At 32.3% G+C, this 15106-nt stretch overlaps 1 protein-coding gene across 1 annotated transcript in view; it reads right to left on the reverse strand.

Annotated features, from left to right (window-relative positions):
- Positions 1 to 12940: 12940 nt before the first annotated feature.
- The window catches only part of LOC136037348 (tyrosine-protein kinase Drl-like), a 116849-nt gene continuing 114683 nt past the window's right edge, over positions 12941 to 15106 (reverse strand). Inside the window, exon 12 of the mRNA XM_065720024.1 lies at positions 12941 to 13281. Coding sequence (XP_065576096.1) covers positions 13164 to 13281 — 118 coding nt within the window. The 3' untranslated portion in view covers positions 12941 to 13163. The remainder of the gene's footprint in view (positions 13282 to 15106) is intronic.

Below are 15106 nucleotides of genomic sequence, written 5' to 3' on the forward strand. Positions count from 1 at the left end.
CGCAAATGACGACCGGGACACCGAGACACAAGGAATATAAATGACGCCCGGGACCCTCAAAGAGAAATCACAGACTGGGACACCGGGACACAAATGACGACCGGGACACAGGGAATATAAATGACGACCGGGACAAAGGGACACAACTACAACGGGGACGCCGGGGGCACAGGGGGATATATAAATGACGACGGCGACACAGGGAATCGTTGATTAGCAATCACCATCAACAAAGCTCAAGGGCAATCATTAGAATCATGAGGTATAGATCTGAATACGGATTGTTTTCCCATGGACCATTATATGTTGCATGTTCAAGAGTCAGTAAACCTGACAATCTATTTATATGCACAGACAATGGGACAGCAAAGAATGTCGTATATTCGCAAGTTTTACGTAGTTAAAAACATATATATATATATATATATATATATATATATATATATATATATATATATATATATATATATATATATATATATATATATATATATATATATATATATATATATGTATATATATATATATATATATATAATATATATATATATATATATATATATATATATATATATATATATATATATATATATATATATATATATATATATATATATATATATATATATATATATATATATATATATATCTATATTCACAGGTGGGACATAGAGACACAACTACAATGGCGCGTAACTAATATGGCACGTAACGACTTACGCGCGCGGGGGGCTTGGGGGGTGCAAAGTGCCCCCACCGTTGGGGTGACGCGAAGCGCCACCCCAACAGCTAGTTTTGAATATTTTGCTAGTGATGATTGTGATGAATAAAGACTTACTATTAAAAACTCTACACGATCTTTAAACCGACAAGGGTTTAATGGAGGCGAAACTGGATTGTGAGGAATACCTTTTTAGAGGGATATTTTAAGAAAAAGCATTTGTTTTAATTTTTTTACAAAATTGAAGAAAATAACAAAATTAGTCCTCCCTAGATTTTGAAAAATCTGCCAAAGCATTGACCAGAGCTAGATTATCCCTCTCCATTTGCTTTAATAAGCAGATACAATGAACTCGGATGAAGTCGGTCAGTAAAAGACAGGGAACCTAATTTTCATAACATTCCGCTAATCTTCTTTAACATTCTTTTTTTTTAACATTTCGCTTAGTCTTGGCTACGACCCTGTTTGAAGTTTATTTTCATTTCTATAGCACAATTTTTATTTTAACGTTTTTCTTTATATTGCTATGGCAATGACAAATTTCAAGAACACCATCACTGCGGAAAGTTCTTTTAAGGAAACAATTTAAAAATTTAGATTGCATATAAGCTGTTTCTGTTTCTTGGAAAATTTTTCTACCAATTTGTTGTTACTAAGATATTCGTAAAAAACATAATAAATTTAATACACATGATTATAGTACAAATTTTGTAATAGATGGTTGAATTCCAATTTAGTAATAGATCGTTGAATAGATGGTTGAATCTTTAGTAATAGATGGTTGAATAATCTTTTAAAGAGGTTGCAAAATTTTTCTTTTACCTTCAGATTTTTGTAATGTTTTGGATTATACTTTCTACATAGTGGCCAAGACAAAAGAGGCCCAGTTTAATCGCATAAGTATATATACTTACAGAAAAGTAAATCACAAATATATTATAATGTTTTACTGAAAGTATTTAACAATGTTAAATATTATGAATAGCAACAGGAAGATTTTATCGTCAAATTACTGCAACTACTACTAACAACTCAAGGCAGCACCAAGCCACCTGAGGCAACCGCAGCTACGCACGCTTCTTCTTTCTCCAATCTATTCAGTTCCTACCTCTATAAGCCTCCCTCAAAGTCTACCTCCTAAAAACTTCCCATTTCCCTTATCTTTCTTTACGACATCCTCCTACACCATTTGGGGATATCCTGCTTCTTTAGCCATAGACAGTTGGTCAACAGGGACAATATTTGGAAATCTGTCATCCTTCACCCGGAAAACTTGTTCTAGCCAAGGGCGCCGGCAGGAAATTCTCCAAAGGGGGCCAGACACCAAAATAGCAGTGATGGTCATTAATAGGGAATAGTTTTCCGGATTTTTTCGGTAGGAATAAGTTTATTTTTAGGAAAACTCTTGAAAAGAGCAATTATATTGCTTGCAAAATGAAACAAAATACAGTAAATTTCAAACAACATGGATTCCTGGTAAAGAGATCAATTTATTTAATCAGTATTCTATTTAATTATTATGCCAATAATCTTAGAGTAAAACCAGACTCAAACCAAAATTAAAGACAGATTTATTGCTTTCTTATATTATAGCACATATAGACTTGTCCTTATGTAATTTCTTACGCCTTAAAAAAAATTACAGAAGGAGTATTGATACTCAAAAATCATACTGTTTGCATAGATAACACGTTTTGATTTTATAATTGCCAAATGTATCTCTTTTATAACAGGACAATTATCTTTCTTAACTAAAATCCCTTATACATTCAGACATTAAAAAAAATGGCTGTCAAATTAACCCTCATTCTTTTTATTCTTTTATTAAACTAAATAAAATGAACTGGTTGTAAAAAAAATTTGTCACAAGTGAATCTTATAAAATAGTTAAGAAAAATAGTTAGTTAAAAATTGTTAAAAAATATTTTATAAAATCTTATAAGAAAAAACTGAGAGAAATGGTGATTCTAAATAAAAAGAAATCCATCGGTTTATTTTTACCCAGCCAAAATAAAAAACTGAGAAAATCTGCCTGATTTTTGAAAAAAGGGTAAACACTCCCAAAAAAGCAAGCGATCTAATTGGAAATCTCTTTATTAGTCATATTATATCAGAGAACCATTCTTAGAGGTTTCAAGCTCCAATCTTATAGGAAATTCCATTTTTTTTAGCATTTCCTATAGGCAGTGGTGCATTGATGATCGTGAAGTAAATTGTAAAACGGTTCAATTGAAATGCATTAACTACAATTATTCTGTATATAATGAAGTAAGAACTGTTGTTTTTAATCCTTTTGTATAGCCAGAGGTAGGAGAAGAGGGTATTATCTTTGATTTTCTTTAATGGGTTTAGGGTTGGATTTCTGAGTAGAGTCATCGTTGTGTTCGGGGGAGCATCTGGGAGGTATTAAGTGGTATGTTTGTGGTTCAGTAGTTCAAACTGCCCCAAATTTACCCATACCCCTTGATCCCCTTTTTTATGCTCTTTCCGGATGTGATTGTTGCTTTGCTTGGAAGTTTAATGTTGGGCCCTTTGTGTATCCTTAAGGGTGATACATTATTCATATATTTATGGTTCTAAAAGGGGGTTAAAATAAAGGTTTAAAACTTACTATCTGACTATAAATCTATTTTGTTAGATTTGTATAATCTGCAGGGATTGATTTTTCATGATCTAATTGGATAATCAATTTTTCCATGTTTGATGTTTATTGTATGCCTTCTTCTTCATCTGTTAGGCAATAAATTCGGTGGAATTAATTTATTAATATTTTATTCAATTGGATCATGAGAAATTTATGCCTGTTAATCATATAAATAAAAAAACAGAGATAATCAAGTAGTAAGTTGATTATAAATCCAACTTAGTACTTAAAGTAAAAATTGAAAATAATGTATCATAGAGGATCATATACCTTTTTGTGTTTTCTTTTATTCTTTATTTTAGGGTATAAATTAAAAGGAAAGTTGCCATTTATTACAAATATTAATTAGTTGAATTTGTTAATTAATGATTAGTTTGCATGATAGGTTTTGGCAGAGGACAACAGAGCTCGTATGTGTTATTTTTATCCTTTACTATACAGTCTAAATTAAAAGAAAAGTTGCAATTTACTGCAACTATTTATTAGTTGCATTAGTTAGTTAAATTAGATAATCATGTTAGGTTTTGGTAGAGGATAACGGATATGAGGAATGTCCCACAAATATGTAGAATACCTTCATAGGAGGAACAGAAAAAGGGAGACCTTGTCCCTGGGGGTCCATAATAGAAACTGGGGCACCCTCTGCTGAGGCCATAAATACAGGTGGAGGAGGAAGATAGCCCCTTAAATGTACACTTAACAGGGCCTACTGGCGTGTCCACAAGCTCCATGAGTTACAATCCTTCTCCCGGTAATGGGTTAAATTGCATGGTGAAGGAGAACACCATCGTGGGAGGATCCTCTATAGGAGGACCACTGCGGCGGGGCGTAAGATGCAGATCTATGGGCAACATCCTTTGTAAAAGACTGCCTCGACCCTTTTGGGGTACCCACAAGACTTGGAAACTTGCGGTCAACTTTTCCCACTTGAGGAGTGGTGCCCCTTGAGAAAAATTATAGCCTAGTAAACTACACAGTACTCGCACGGGATTCTGATTATTGGATACTTTTCTTTTCAAGCCCGTGCTTGAATCCAGTATAAATTTCAAAGATAAAAATTGACCCATATTGCATTAAAATTATGTTTTATGTTTCCTGTTCCAAGACTTACATTCAAAAGTTTACATGGGCTGAAAATATTTTGTGATTCAGCTTTTATATTTTTCCTATTGCGCTTTTTATTAGTAATACCTCTACCCGAGGATGAGCTGGGGCACTTTATGAAATAGAAAACAGGCTACGCCTGGCCTGAATTTGTTTTTCTTTCTTGATGAAAATTTGGTCCTATCCCTTCTATATTGTCCATCTTGACGTGGTCTCTGTTTAATTTACATGAAGCAAACAGCTGTTATAACAAGTGTAAACTCCTTCTTTGAGAGTTTATTTTCATAATAATTTGAAAATTTTACGTTTAAATTTCAAAAACCTAAAATATTTGAGAAATTCAATTTTAGATCTGAATTCCTCAATTGTATTCCTCTAAAAGTTTCTGCTAATCTAATCCATATCGGTTTTAATCGGACAAGACAAAACTTGATTATAAGTGTACTCAGACCCTAAACGTCAGTTGTCGGTTATGGTTGAACTGACTATAGTTAACAAAGTCAAAATTCTGACTGTCATTCAAACAAGGTCCAATGCCGAAAGTTTATTTCTTAGTTAGTAAGACAATTGTCAGATTTAAAAAAATAACTAAGGTTACAAGTGTACTTATAACCTTTATTATAAGTGTACTCAGAACCTAAACAACAATTGTCGATTATAGTTTACCTGACTATAGTTAAGTCAGTCAAGTTTTGACTGCAATTCAAACGAGGTCTAAACGCCAAAAGTTTATTTCTTAGTCAGTAAGACAATTGTCAGATTATGCAAAAACTAAGGTGAATAACAAGAATCTAACACAAAACCTTTCTTTTCTTTTTTTGCAAAGAATCTTTTTTTATACTGGCCATCAGAGGAATAAAGGTCTATAATATTATAAGCCCATGGTCGGATCAAAAGGAGGGATAGTTCAAAAGTAGGAAAAGACACATGATTTCCGTCTTTACTAAATTTTGGCGTCTAATTTCTAATTACCTTGAAAATAGGCCAAATACATCCTCATATTTCCAATTTGGCTCTTAGGAATATCATTATCCGACATAAAAAGGCCCCACTGTTTCCTGGGAAATTCCCTTCTTAGTTCCAGTCCAGGAATAAGCGCCCTGGCTACGTCTTCTTCTATCAGATCATTTGATCTTCTTCGAGGTGGTGCCTAGGCAATAATTATTGTAAAAGCCTTAAAGAGGATTTTTTCATTTGAGCTTACCACCTGCTAGGAAGAAAATCAAGTTATATTCAAGGGGACAAAGGTTGCTATCCCCAACCCCAGCCTGGTGATTTGTGACCCGACTTTTCCGGGTACTTCTCATCGTTCCAACTATAATAATAACTATAAGGATTGAGCTAAATTAATCCTAAGAATCTCCTAATTCAGGCCGAATATTGCTAATTTTAATTACTGTTTCGAATAGTAAAGTAAAGTGACATAAAAAGCGTGAAGTTTTTTTTTAAATTGGTTATTTGTAATAATTCTTACAGGTCACCAAAGAATCGAACGAAAGGGAATCTAAAAGAATTTAATTTGTGAGAATATAGATAGAAACAATTGTCAGTAATGAACTTTTAAATGAGAAGAACAATAATTTATACATGGCAAAGACGTGGGAGGGGGATCCCCCTTAAAATACCAAAAATATGGTCTTCTAACCTCTCCCTCTCTCTGTCGCTTTCTCTCTCTCTCTCTCTCACACACAAACGCAAACACACAAACACAAACACACACAAACACACACACATACACTCACACACACACGCATATATATATATATATATATATATATATATATATATATATATATATATATATATATATATATATATATATATATATATATATATATCTATATATATAAAAATAAGTTGTCTGTGTGTGGATCTGTGGATGGATCAGGTGACGTCATGTTTGTCCGCATATGACGTCTGAATTATTTCACACTAATACAAAAGAAGAAAAAAACTAAAAAAGGTAAAAACTACAAAAAAAACTAAAAAGAAAAAAAAACTAAAAAAGCTAAAAAACTAAAAAAAAACTAAAAAAAGGTAAAAATCTAATAACTAAAAAAAAACTGAAAAAAATAAAAAAAGGCAAAAACTACAAAAAAAATAAAAACTAATAAAAAAACTAAAAAAGCTAAAAAACTAAAAAAACTAAAAAAAATAAAAAAAGGTAAAAAACTAAAAAAAACTAAAAACTAAAAAAGAAAAAAACTAAAAAAAAGGAAAAAACTGAAAAATAAAAGAGAAAAAGAAAACTAAAAAAATATGAATAAATATATATAAAAAGTGGATCTGTGGATGGATCAGGTGACGTCATGTTTGTCCGCATATGACGTCTGAATTATTTCACACTAATACAAAAGAAGAAAAAAACTAAAAAAGGTAAAAACTACAAAAAAAACTAAAAAGAAAAAAAAACTAAAAAAGCTAAAAAACTAAAAAAAAACTAAAAAAAGGTAAAAATCTAATAACTAAAAAAAAACTGAAAAAAATAAAAAAAGGCAAAAACTACAAAAAAAATAAAAACTAATAAAAAAAACTAAAAAAGCTAAAAAACTAAAAAAACTAAAAAAAATAAAAAAAGGTAAAAAACTAAAAAAAACTAAAAACTAAAAAAGAAAAAAACTAAAAAAAAGGAAAAAACTGAAAAATAAAAGAGAAAAAGAAAACTAAAAAAATATGAATAAATATATATAAAAATAAGTTGTTTGTGGGTTATGTCTGTCTGTCTGTCTGTCGAGTGACGTCGTGTTTGTCCGCATATGACGTCTGAATTATTTCACACTAATACAAAAGAAGAAAAAAAACTAAAAGAGGTAAAAACTACAAAAAAAAACTAAAAAGAAAAAAAACTAGAAAAGCTAAAAAACTAAAAAAAACTAAAAAAAGGTAAAAAACTAAAAACTAAAAAAAACTGAAAAAACTAAAAAAAGGCAAAAACTAAAAAAAAAAAACTAAAAACTAATAAAAAAACTAAAAAAGCTAAAAAACTAAAAAAACTAAAAAACTAAAAAAAGGTAAAAAACAAAAAAAAACTAAAAACTAAAAAAGAAAAAACTAAAAAAAAGGAAAAAACTGAAAAATAAGAGAAAAAGAAAACTAAAAAAATATTAATAAATATAAAAAATATAATTATAAATATAATATAAATTAGCAATCAACAAAGCACCGAGACACAAATGACGACCGGGACACAGGGAGTATAAATGACGACCAGGACATAAGTAAAAAAAAAAAAACTAAAAAAACTAAAAAAAATGGTAAAAACTACAAAAAAACTAAAAACTAACAAAAAAACTAAAAAATCTAAAAATCTAAATAAACTAAAAAAGAAAAAAAAGAAAAAAGGAAAAAAATAAAGGAGAAAAACAAAACTAAAAAACGAATGTATATACAGACCGGGACACCGGGATACAAATGACGACCGGGACACAGGGAATATAAATGACGACCGGGACACAGGGACACAACTACAATGGGGACGCCGGGGGGCACAGGGGGATATAAATGACGACCGGGACACCGGGACACAAGGAATATAAATGACGCCCGGGACACTCAAAGAGAAATCACAGACTGGAACACCGGGACACAAATGACGACCGGGACACAGGGAATATAAATGACGACCGGGACACAGGGACATAACTACAAAGGGGACGCCGGGGTGCACAGGGGGATATATAAATGACGATGGCGACTCAAGGAATGGTCGATTAGCAATCACCATCAACAAAGCTCAAGGGCAATCATTAGAATCATGAGGTATAGATCTGAATACGGATTGTTTTCCCATGGACCATTATATGTTGCATGTTCAAGAGTCGGTAAACCTGAAAATCTATTTATATGCACAGACAATGGGACAGCAAAGAATGTTGTATATTCGCAAGTTTTACGTAGTTAAAAACATATATATATATATATATATATATATATATATATATATATATATATATATATATATATATATATATATATATATATATATATATATATATATATATATATATATATATATATATATATAATATATATATATATATATATATATATATATCTATCTATATTCACAGGTGGGACATAGGGACACAACTACAATGGCGCGTAACTAATATGGCGCGTAACGACTTACGCGCGCGGGGGGGCTTGGGGGGGGGCGCGAAGCGCCCCCACCAACTAGGTGTTGGGGTGGCGCGAAGCGCCACCCCAACAGCTAGTATATATATATATATATATATATATATATATATATATATATAGGGAGAGAGAGAGAGAGAGAGCGAGAGAGAGAGAGAGAGAGAGAGAGAGAGAGAGAGAGATGGACAGAAAAGTGATTAGGGTATGTTACATTTTAACCAACAAGAATCAAGGGACAAACATATTTTAAAATCATAATTTTGGCAAGAAAGAGAAGGCAAAGAAAAATCCTAGCATTACCCGGTTGAACGATAAAACCTTAGAAATGAAAAATCCTATAACTATTCAGTTTAAATCACAATTTGATTGACAGCGTTCGTAAGCTACAAAATCATGTTTAAATTATTTCAACGTCTGTCACTAAATCAATCAAGAGAATTCTTAAAATTCACTTGACATACTTCAGTTCTCAAATTTCTTCAACAGTCGCTATGCATTATGCCATGCGCGAAGAATGAATCACTTACGTTTGGAAGACACATGGGACTCAGCTCAAGATTAAATTGACATTTCACACTTTCTCTAATATTACCGCGCAATTCAAGCAAGGAAACACGTGGGTTCCATCGACACCTCATTTAGGCAAGTTATTGACAACTCAAGTACTTAGGGAATCCCAGCTCCAATTAAGATTAGAGGTTTTCAAATTTCCTTTTTGCTGCGTTAACGCTAATAAGTATAGTGCCAAATAACAATAAGATTTGAAAAACGGTAAATGATAAACCGTGGTGGTATACGGTAAATTTAAGGTATACAGTGCTACTATAAATTTTTATTTAATAACTAATTAGAATTATAATTAGCTTTCTAAAGGAGCCTTGTATTCCGCTGGATTAATCGACATCAATCCCGTTAAGGCCATTCCCAATTGGAGTAGCTTAATTGGCAATTAATAGCAATAAGTATATTTTGTTCTGGGATAATAAGGTGAATTAGGCGAATAGTAATAGAAACACTGGAGTAAAACAACATTGCTTTTCATGTTTTATTGTTGAAGCAGTATTTTTTCATAGGTGTAGAACAGCTATTTGTTCGGAAGAAGAGGAAGGCGTGATCTCTTCTAATCGTCTTATACATGAATTAAGGAAAGATGAAATACGACCCCTGCAAAATTTTGTATGACCTTCATAGGGATGTAGAATACATTTGACCTATATAACACCAACTATTTACCAGAGGCGTAATTTGTAATGGGACAGGGGAATAACTATCCCCTCCAAAACCAAGTTTTTCCCCCTCTCCGACCTCAGTTTGCCCCTCCCACCCTCCAGCTGATACTTAGTTTCTGCAAAAAATCTTGTCAAAGTTAAGATAAGCTTGTATAATTTAAATATCGAGAAAAACAGCTCAGTTCGCTTCAGTTTATCTTTGCCTCTATGGTAATATATGACTCATTTTTCAGTTTTACTTCCATTTGATTCGGGAAAATTGGCTCCAACTCCCCCCTCAGGATTTTGACGAAATTACGCCACTGCTGTATACTGTTTCAGGTCAGCCATTATTCAAAATAACCTAAATAGCTATAGCTAAGGTGAGCAAAACACCATTTTCAGTATGCACAAATTAAAACAGAGCCTAAATAAAAACAAAAGTAAGAAAAACAACAAAAATATCTTTTATAACATTTATATAAGCCATTAAATTATGTTATATGTTCTTTATGATTATTGTCAAAAAGTTTTAAAAATTCTGTACTCTGAAAATATTCGATGATTGTAAAACAAAAATTAAAAAACAAAAGTAATTTAATTTGTAGTGACTACCATTAAACAGTAGTCACTGTTGCTTCTCGGATGTCTTTTTAAAGACTTAAATGTCTTATATGGCTTATATGTCTTATATGTTATATTATATTATATGTTATATTACATATGTTATATGTTGTATTATAATATGTTATATTATATTATATATTATATGTTATATATGTCTTATAGTCTAGCTCTTCATTGGTCCGGTTTATTATGCTAGGATCCTTTTTCCCTTTATATTTGGGAGAGGGAGGGGGTATAGATGCACCGGTTTCTATTAATAATGTGCTGAGTTTTGGTCAAAGTTAAATTTGGGCTAAAGTGCGTTTTTTTTTTTTTTTTTTTTTTTTTTTTTTTTTTTTTTTTTTTTTTTTTACAAAACTCTATAAGCAGATTAGCATAGGAGGTTAATGTAAGTACTAAGAAGACTAGTTTTATTTTTATCTCGGTTTTGAAGAAACTTTTATATTATTTGTCATTAAGACGAATTGATGCCTTAGAATTATTTTGTAAGCCTCTGCATCGACTAGCCGTCTCAAAGACAAATATTCTATTAGCAAATTCTTGCAAAAGATTAGCCACCATCGGAAGCTATTAAGAATCTGTCGCTTGGATGGGAAAATTGATTTAAAAGACACGTCCCAGTGTTGGCAAAGTCTTCAATCAAAGTTGGTAGCACCACAGGGAACTCCCGAGCTTTTCAAATGGATAAATAATATTTGCTTTCAGCTGGTTTTTAACGTTTTGCTGGTAGCTATTTAGAGCAATTTTAGGGTCTTATTCTTTCCTGACAAGGGCAATAAGCTTGCTACTTATCCCTGTAAAAAACACTAAGCTACTGAAACGTCAACTCGACGTCCTATGCATCAGCAATGGCCCAGGAGAACCTTTATCCTTTATCCTTATCTTTTCCTGAATTTTAAATGAAAATCTGCTCCATTTAATAAAAAAAAATTCATACTTTCTGATGATGCAAATCTAATTAATACTGAATTTCTCCAGTATGAAATGGGAGAAGTTGAATGGGGGTTTTAGTTTCCTTTCGTTTATTAGGATCTCTTATCCAGGCTCTACAAGCTTTGGCAAGACCACACATTTGATTCTAAACAACACATTGGCCACATATTAGACCACACTTTGTTTGGCCACACTAACTAAAAAAGGTTTATAATGGACTAGTATGGGTGACCCTCAGAGGAATCAAATCCCTTTCAAATCTTTTTATTAGGGAGCCAAACAAACACAAAGTTAGTTCAGTTCATTAGCCGTGAAATTCAAGGTCAAATGTTTATGCCAGATTCTGGGTAAGGTGGGTATAGTTCATGTAACAATGTGATATTATTTTCTGACATTGAAAACTCGTCCATGGTAAATGAAAAAATAAAGTGGACCAGTATAGTATTTACTCTAATTATAAGAAATTTCATTGAGAGTTTAAACCTATAAAGCTTAAAAAATTTTACCCGTCTTGATGTCTTGGGTGAATGAATGTGTCCCAAACTAGTTAATAAGTTTAATCTGGCGTAAAGGAAAGTTTTCAAATTGCTTGCTACTTTCACTAAAAACAAAAAGCTTCATTTAATAAAACTTCATGTTAATTTATATGTAGCCTATAGTATTAATTTTTTATGTTATTTTGAGAATTATATTATATATTGGAGTGGCTGTTGTCCCCATCAACCCCACCCTTTTGATATGAAGAACCTGTCACAAAAATTTTCTAGATTTGGTACCTAAATTACACTAAATTCAGATATACCACTGGAATCATCCCCCTCCCGAGCCTTAGTTGTTGGTGTACAACTATACAATATTTTGCGCTCTGTTTATTACATTCTTCTTGTAAGCAAATCAAAATAAATGCGTCCTTAAAATCGATTCCCGGATAAAAATAAACAAATTCTCAAATAAAAATATAATAAAATCATGTCCGAGAATAAAATAATGGAAATAAAGATAAATTCTCGAGGTATTGTGATAAAACAGATTAGACATTAAATCCATTCAACTTAGCGTTAATTTCAGAAGAACTGATAAAGAAATTGAAACTTTGTCGCAAAGAGTGGGGGAGGGGATGGCGGGGTAGCAGCTTTCTCATATTTTTAAGTAAGATATTTTCGTTCGAAATTTTATCGTCGCCTTTTAATTTCATTCAGCAGGACCTTCGGTTAATGAAATTAAATATTTACTTATTAAGTAATTTCTATACATATTAATGTTCTTTTCAGGGCTGTGTCGAATACAAGGGGCCACTGCCTCTTTATTACCTCACTCTTTAAACAAATATTATTTACATTCTTCTCAGAAAAGTTTCCACAATTCAACAGTGATGCGATTTCAGCAGCAATTTGATAAAGCCCACCATTGTAAATTGTAAATTAGACTAAGCCTGTTATTTTTTGATGTGACACAAAATAAAAATCGAAACTTACAAGACCTGATTTTTTGTTCATTTTATTTTTATCACCATGCGCCCGTTTGTTGGTTTGCATATCCCTTTTTTGCATCTGGCCATTACGCAATAAGTTTATTTTTATTTTTTTATTATGATAGTTTAAACATAAAATATGGACAACTTAAGATGAAAACGAAAAACATATATAGATTGATCTTGCTGTACGCTCAGATATTATTTTGACTGATTTCTTATTTTGACTGATGACTGCTTAGGGTTTGTCAATTCCTTCTGATGCCATTCTTCTCCTGGGTCTATCGACAATCTTTTTAATCTGTATTGAAACTTGGTCGTTTATATGCTTTTGAATCTGGCAGTTGCTTCACGAAAATCTTCCAAATATGCAAGAATCTGAGGCAAGGTTGGTCGTTGATCTTTCACTTCAAGCCAGCAACAGGCCATCATAGCAAATCTAAAACAAAAAGGATATAAACTTTTTTGTTTTTGTTATTGCTGTTTTTTTATTTTCAAACAGTTCGTGGTAACGAACTGTAGTAAGGAGCGACCCGGCTCAATAGTAACCAAAACTCTAAAAAATGGAATTTTGATACCAATAGCTACATCAAAGAATTGCATTTTAATGCTGATTTCAAATGTATAACTTTCATCAAGATTAGTCTGACCTATCAAAAGTTACGAGCCTGAGAAAATTTGCCTCATTTTAGAAAATGGGGGAAAACACCTCCTAAAAGTCATAGAATCACACCATCAGATTCAGCGTATCAGAGAACCCTACTGTAGAAGTTTCAAGCTCCTATCTACAAAAATGTGGAATTTCTCATTTTTTGCCAGAAGACGATGCGTGTTTATTTGTTTTTTTTTTGTTTTGTTTTTTTTCCCAGGGGTGATTGTATCGACCCAGTCGTCCTAGAATGTCACGGGAGGGCTTATTCTAACGAAAATTAAAAGTTCTAGTGCCCTTTTTAAGTGACCAAAAAAATTGGAGGGCACCTAGGCCCCCTCCCACGCTAATTTTTTCCCAAAAGTCACCCGATCAAAATTCTGAGGTAGCCATTTTATTCACCATAGTCAAAAAACCTAATAACTATGTCTTTGAGGACGACTTACTACCCCGCAGTCTCCCTGGGAGGGGTTGCAAGTTACAAACTTTGACCTGTGTTTACATATAGTAATGGTTACAGGGAAGTGTACGGACGTTTTCAATGGGATTTTTTTGGTTTGGTAGGAAGATTTCAGGTGGGGGGGGGGGTACACGGGAGGATCTTTCCATGGAAAAACTTCTCATGGGGGAAGAGACTTTCAATGAAGGGGGCGCAGGATTTTTTGCATTATTTAAAAAAACGAGGAAAAAATAAATATGAGAAGTTTTTCTACTGAAAGTGAGGAGCAGCATTAAAACTTAAAACGAGGAGAAATTATTGCGCATATGAGGGGTTTACCTCCTCGTAATACCTCGCTCTTTACGCGAAAGTATTTTTAGTAATTTCAACTATTTATTCTACGGCCTTTGTGATTCAAGGGTCATTCTTAAGCAATTGGGACAGAATTTAAGCTTTAGTGTAAAGAGCGAGGTATCGACGAGGGGTGAACTCCCTCATATACGCAATAAAAAAATACGAATATAGAAGTTCGTTACGTAAGTTAATTCGTAAATTACGTATATTTTTTACTAATGAAAATATTCTTAAAACAATTAAAAGTTCTAGTTGCCTTTTTAAGTAATCAAAAAATTAGAGGGCAGCTAGGCTTCCTCCCTCTCTCCTTTTTTCTCAAAATCTTCCGATTAAAACTATGAGAAAGCCATTTAGCCAAAAAGAAAATTAATATGCAAATTTCCTTTTAATTATTTATGTGCGGAGAGCCAAGATCAAAACATGCATGAATTAAAAAACGTCCAGAAATTAAATAAAAAAAAAACAAGTTTTTTTAAATGAAAGTAGCCTAAGGAGCGACATAAAAACTTAAAACGAACAGAAATTACTCCGTATATGAAAGGGGCTTTTCTTCCTCAACGCCCCGCTCTTTACGCTAAAGTTTTTTCTTTTTTAAAAAGTAGAGCTAAGAGAAAGAGTCAAACTTTAGCGTACAGAGGGAGGCGTTGAGGAAGAAAAGCCCCTTTCATATACGGAGTAATTTCTTTTCGTTTTAAGTTTTAATGTCGCTCCTTACTTTCATTTAAAATTTTTTACCAGGAATAGGTTTACACATTTATAGGATGTTTTAAAATTTTGTCATCTAAAAAATCTCTGGATTTTTTTATTTTGTGTAAAAACTAA

The sequence above is a fragment of the Artemia franciscana genome, chromosome 16, assembly GCF_032884065.1.
Source record: "Artemia franciscana chromosome 16, ASM3288406v1, whole genome shotgun sequence".
NCBI lineage: Eukaryota > Metazoa > Arthropoda > Branchiopoda > Anostraca > Artemiidae > Artemia > Artemia franciscana.